This window comes from Corvus hawaiiensis, chromosome 12 (genome assembly GCF_020740725.1).
Source record: "Corvus hawaiiensis isolate bCorHaw1 chromosome 12, bCorHaw1.pri.cur, whole genome shotgun sequence".
Classification (NCBI taxonomy): Eukaryota; Metazoa; Chordata; class Aves; order Passeriformes; family Corvidae; genus Corvus; species Corvus hawaiiensis.
In genome coordinates, this window is record NC_063224.1 from 7,481,496 (window position 1) to 7,487,334 (window position 5,839).

General features: G+C 64.0%; 1 protein-coding gene across 1 annotated transcript; it reads left to right on the plus strand.

Annotated features, from left to right (window-relative positions):
- Positions 1–1,505: 1,505 nt before the first annotated feature.
- Positions 1,506–5,381, plus strand: TPPP3 (tubulin polymerization promoting protein family member 3). The gene is made up of 4 exons (XM_048317002.1): positions 1,506–1,613; positions 2,775–2,966; positions 4,056–4,209; positions 4,469–5,381. The coding sequence occupies exons 2-4, from the start codon at positions 2,779–2,781 to the stop codon at positions 4,655–4,657; spliced, it is 531 nt and encodes a 176-aa protein (XP_048172959.1). The 5' UTR covers positions 1,506–1,613; positions 2,775–2,778; the 3' UTR covers positions 4,658–5,381.
- The last annotated feature ends 458 nt before the right edge of the window (positions 5,382–5,839 follow it).

Genomic DNA, 5,839 nt, shown 5'->3' on the forward strand with positions numbered 1-5,839 from the left:
CCAGGCTCTCTGGCCATGTGTGAGCTCTACCAGGACAAACTGGAGAGAGGAAAGACACTTCTTGGAGAGATCTGCCTGGACTCTGGCATCAGATGAGCCTCCACACTTGCCCTTCCCACCCTAGACTCTCCCCTCCAGGATATCCTTGGACCCTGCCTCTGTCTGAGCTGTGAAAGAGCAGCTCCTGTGGAGCTCCCGATGGAGGGGCCACAGGGCTGGTTTGGGGCATAACAAAGTGGGGTCCTTCATGTGTCTGACCATCTGGGGCTACCCAAAGTGGCCAGGTGCTGTGACACACCTCCGGCCTCTGGCACCAGCCCTGGCACTCACCTCTGAAGTGGGAGGTAAAGTTAATGATCTCAAACACCCAGAACTGGCTGGTGGTTACCTCTGGAGGTCTCCAGACCTTCCTCCAAGAGATAATCAGTGTGAGTGGGTTGCTCATGGCTTTGTCCAGTCAAGAACTGGCAACAGTGTCCCAGGAGAGAACAGGTGCCCCTCAGCAAAGAGGGGGAGGTTGTTGCTGGGGCTGTGCCCCACAGCAAAAGGCTCTGGGTGCATGAGCAGAACTGATGCCCTGTAACAGCTCAGCCATGGGGACACCTGTGTCTGTCCTTAACCTGCAGCTTCTCTGCACAGGGACCAGGGCAGACAGACCCCAGGCTGCCAAAGACTTTGAGCTACTTCCTGGTTCCCAAAGCTGCTGATTTGCCCGCAGGACCCCCAAGGCAGCAGCAAACCCCACACTGTGTGTCCTGGCTATGCACAGCTCCTGCTGATGCTGCAGCTGATCATCCACAATGCCCAGAGCACTGGGATCAAAGCGGGCTGTGGGCAAACAGCTGAGGTGGGGCAGTGAGTAAAGGATGTGGGTTGCGTTGGAGCTCCATGACAACCACAATATTTGGGTACTGCCTCAGCTCGCAGCACCCACTGGGAGCTCTGCATGTGGTCATGCTCCGGCCTGCCAGGGTGGGCAGTGCTGGTATGTGGCTGCTCCAAGGGTGTCTCACTGGGCCACAGGTGCTCGCCACAGTCCCTGACACACCAGAATGGTTGGCAGTGTCTCCTCAGGCGGGGCAGTGGCCTTGGTCCATGGTGTCACCCACCAAAGGAAGGTTGCTCTATGGAGGGGCACGGTGGCTGTGTGGGGCCGGGGAAGGAGCTGTAGGGCAAAGCACAGCAGCGCTGCCAGGGGCCATCTGTGCTGAGCGGGTGGTGGAGAGACCTCGCGGGTTTATGGTGGGGCCTCGGGGGGTGCTAAAGGGACCTTGTGGGACAACGCTGGGGCTTTGTAGGGTGATGGAGAGACCTTGTGAGGTGTAGGAAAGACCTGGTCAGGTGCCCGTAGGGTTTCGTGGGGAAGCAGAGAGGCTTCATGGGGTGGTGGAGGATGTCCCAGAGGTGGTCCGGGTCCGCTGCCCGGGCTCCGTCTCCCCGCCCCGAGGGCGCTCCCGCCGTGCCGCGGCCCGGGGGAGGCGGGCGGGGGCGGCCCGGCCCCTCCCGTCGCCATGGCGGAGCCTTAAACAGGCGGCGGCAGCCGCCCCCGCCCGCCTCAGAGCGCGGCGCCGGGAGGTGAGCGAGTGACAGGGCGGTAACTGAGTGGCCCGGAGGTGAGTGACCAAGGGACCGGGACGCCCCGCACTCGCGGCCCCTCCGGTGCCCGTCCCGGGGCCACTGCACGGGGAGGGGGTAGCTGAGGGGGAGGGTGAGCGGGGGTCGTCGCTGCCCCGGCATCCCCCAGGCGCCGGCAGGGACCTCCCGGCCGGGCGGGGAGAGCCCTGGCGGGCGCTGCGGGGCCGTGCGGGCCGGGGCGGCGGGAGCCGCGGGAGTGCGAGGCGGGGAGGCGACCGGCGGCATCCCCGCCCCGCCGCGCCTCCTTAGCGACGGTCGCCGGGCAACGCCCATCCTCCCTAGCGACGGACTTAGGGACCACTCCCCGGCCCTCGCCGAGGCTCCGGGGGCCCATCCCGGCCTCTCTCACCCGGGCACCCACCGGGCAAGGTACCTGCCCTGCACCTCGGGGTGCCGGAGACCCCCATGAGTACTGGAGCTCCGCCGGGTACAGCCTCACCCAGTCCTTCCCGGCCGAGATGCTGTGGGTGCTCGGCGCGTGGTGAGGGATGCTGAGCCACCAGGGCGAGGCTGGCGAGGCGACGGCAGGAGAGGAGTGGGGATGGGGCAGCAGCAACAGTGCCACCATTGGGTGCAGAGACCTGTGGGCAACTTGCAGGGCATTGCGCTTGGCCCAGCTCTGGGGGCAGGTCACAGGGCTGAGGTGCTGCCAGCTTCACACAGAGGGATGGAGGCAGGGGAGAGGTGGGGCTGAAGGCAGGCGGTGGTGCTGGTTCTCCTGATCTGAGAGCGGGAGGAAGGCGGAAGCATTGCGTCATTCCCGGAGAGTACTCCCGAGGGGACAGGCTGATGCACTCACTCCCCGCCAGCCCCGGAGCTGACAGCCTCGCTGCTGACAGCTCTCGACCAGGAGCCTCCGTTCCCCAAGACACGTTCTTGGCTTTCGGCCTTGGGGCTCATCCGACGCTGCCATCAGCCCTCACCGCATGCCCACAGGCACTGCCAACGCCCCGATCCTGCTGCAGAGCCTCCACCCTCGCCGGCCTTCCTTCTCCTCCTCCTTCTCCTCCTCCTCCTCCTCCTCCTCCTCCTCCTCCTCCTCCTCCTGCCCTCGAAGGCCTGCGAGCAGCCTGCTGAGCTCTGCCGTGCAGCCAGCAGGAGCCTGGGTGGTGACAGGCCCATCTGCCCCTGCCCCGCAGCGCCATGGCTGAGAACGCTGAGATGGCATCCCTGGAAGAGAGCTTCCGCAAATTCGCCATCTACGGCGACACCAAAGCGACGGGGCAGGAGATGAATGGGAAGAACTGGGCTAAGCTGTGCAAAGACTGCAAAGTCACCGATGGCAAAAGCGTCACCAGCACCGATGTGGACATTGTCTTCTCCAAGGTGAAGTAAGTGACTTGGATTTTCAGGGCCTCCAGCCTCCTGGAGGGTGGGGATGCCTTTGCAGTATGGGCAGGGTGGCAGTGCCTGGGTGTGGGGGTCCCCACAGAGCTGTGCTACCCCAGCTGTGTCCGCAGGCTGTCCATCCTATTTGTCATAGATCTGTGGGTGCTGTTTGTGGTGTCCCACCTTCAGCTGGGACATGTGGTTGCTTCTGCAAGACCTAATAATAAATTAACCCAAGGTTGGGGGTGGGAGGCTCAGATTTGGTGCAGAGATTTTGCCCCTGCTCCCACTCCAGGCATTGGGGTGGGCCTGGTTGGCTCTGCCAGGTTCCCATCGCTCAAGAAGGTGCCACAGGAAGCAGAGGGTGCTCAGGGTTGTCCCATGTGATGTGCCCCTTCCCTGAGCCTGAGGAGGGAGGGGTCCATGCTTGAGGAGGACTCTGGTCCATGGAGGTCACAGGGGCAGCTTGAAGGGCTAAAAGGCACCCGGAACTGCTTTTAGGGTCCCTGGGGACACAATGACACTTCATGCTCCACACGAAGGTGCAGGAACAAGGATGGGTGGAGAACCTGCTTCCTACTCATGCTCTATCCAGATATTCCCTTGTTCCTGGGTTGGGTCAGGATGAGCTGAGCACCAGGAGGTTTTTGGGGTGCAGCAGGGCAGGTTGCTGTGCTGCCCCAGAGATGAGGATCAGGAGCTCAGGGGAGAGATGCTCTGTGCATGTCCTTCCAAATTTGACTGGAGGATTGATGCCTGCCAGGGGAGAGAGGGTGCTGGGCAGCCCAGGCAGGCTGGGAGCAGTGGGAATGGGTGCACTCCCCTCCTGACACCAGGACCAAGTCCTAGATCACTTCCATGCATCCTGGTTTTTGGTAACAGGGACTTCAACAGCATGTGGCTGAAAAGCTCCTGGAGCTCAGCATCAGCTGCGCCCAGCCAAACCCATTTAGCTGTAGCTGAATTTCAGAAGTGGGTGAGGGGTCCAAGGGTAGTGTAGGACAAAGGCAGGGTCTCTCTGATGCAGCTCATCCCATCTGGGGGCATGACCCAAAGACGTGCTGGTGGCAGCCTGAGTTTTGTGCTTGCAGAGGGAAGACAGCTCGTGTTATCAACTACGAGGAGTTCAAGAAGGCGCTGGAGGAGCTGGCCCCCAAGAGGTTTAAGGACAAGAGCAAAGAGGAGGCGTATGAAGCCATCTGCCAGCTGGTGGCAGGGAAGGAGCCCATTAACGTGGGCGTCACGGTGAGCGAGGAGCCCCTCAGCTGCTGGGAGCAGGAGTGGTGGTCAGGAGGGAGAATGGAGCTCTGCCCACAGTGTAAATGCTTTCTAGGACACCCCATGGCCCTGGGTGGGTGGGGGGCCCTGGGGGTTGCACGGGGCACGAGGGGCACAGCAGGGTCTTCGGTGGGTGTCAGGAGCTTGTGTGGGGCAAGGGATGGAACTTGTGTGGGAAGGGGATGGAGCATCTTCTTGGCTGCCGTGTCCCATCTCCCCACTGCAGAAAGCCAAGACCGTGGGAGCCGTGGAGAGGCTGACGGACACCTCCAAGTACACGGGCTCCCACAAGGAGCGCTTCGACGAGAGCGGCAAGGGCAAGGGCAAGAGCGGGCGGGAGAACATCGTGGACACCAGCGGCTACGTCAGTGCCTACAAGAACGCGGGCACCTACGATGCCAAAGTCAAAAAGTAGGGACGGGTGCCCGTGGCGCCACCGCCCCGGTCCCTGCGCGCCGGCCGTGGGCTCGGTGCACTGCCCTGGGACGTGCCCGCGGGAGGTGGGGCCCGGGAGGCTGCGCTGGGGCCAGCCCCAGGCTGGCGGGGTGTCGGCCGCCCAGCGCTGGGGGGACTGCGGGAGTCGCCGGGCCGCGGGCTCTGCCCCAGCGCTGCGTCCGTCCCACCCTGTGCTCTGATCCCCCCGCCCCTCCTGCGTCCCCCGTGCTGTCACCCCCAGCCCCACACCGTACTAACAGCGCTGCTCCTCAGGGCTGCCCCGCCCCGCCGGCACCCAGACCTTCCCTACCTCAGCCCCGGCTTTCGGGGCACCCTCCCTTGTCCCACCGGGGACCGCAGCCTGTCCTCCCCTCACCTCCCGGGGACCTGCCTTAACCCCGCACCAGTTACACCACAGCCGCCTCCTTCCTTCCCCACCGATGCCCTCACCTCGCGGCTGCCTGCCTTTGCCGCTTGCCCCGCCCCGCGGGAGGCTCAGACCCTGCTGTTTGTGCCGGAGCTGCCGGGATGCTCCTGGCCCAGCCCCACGATGCACCCCAGGAGAGCTTGGTCTTGCCTGGCCATCGGCAAAGGTCTCCGACCTGAATCCCCGTGGCCTCCTGCTGCCTCCGTGAAGCCCAAACCAAAGGATGCTGCAGACCCACGCTGTAACCCGGCTCTGCAATAAACCCCGTCCGCACTGACGCTCCGGTCTGGTTGTGTTCATGGACCGAGCAGCCGGAGCCCCTCTGGCCGCTCGCTCGGCCGGACAGAGGGGAGCTCGGCCGGCCACGCTGCCCCAGGGCAGCTGTGCCGGGGGCTTGGCCCTGGCCACCGAGGATTTTGGCAGCTCCTGGCTGGCCCCGAGTTGCCTGAGCAACCGCAGGCACACAAACACGAGCGCCTGGCTCCCACTCCTGCTCTGTTTGCAACCAAACACACGAGCTCCTGGTAACGATCCCTGGGAACAGGCTTGGCTCCAGGATGGGACGGCAGCTCCGGGATGGGATGGTCACTCCGGCGGGTGCATGAAACTGGGTGTAGGCGCTGTGACCCCGATCCCAGGCATGGGCTGAGCCTGCTGCAGTGCTGCTGGGGTGGCAGTGCCAGGATTTGCAGCTGCATATCCACCTCCAGGGCCATCCATTCGGAGCCAGGCTCC

What these genes read in the sequence shown, in the direction of transcription:
- TPPP3 (XM_048317002.1), top strand. Translation starts at nt 2,779, where the DNA reads ATGGCTGAGAACGCTGAGATGGCATCCCTGGAAGAGAGCTTCCGCAAA. An exon ending in ATTGTCTTCTCCAAGGTGAA is followed by an intron (nt 2,967 to 4,055) that starts GTAAGTGACTTG and finishes TTGTGCTTGCAG; the next exon opens with AGGGAAGACAGCTCGTGTTA. An exon ending in CCATTAACGTGGGCGTCACG is followed by an intron (nt 4,210 to 4,468) that starts GTGAGCGAGGAG and finishes TCCCCACTGCAG; the next exon opens with AAAGCCAAGACCGTGGGAGC.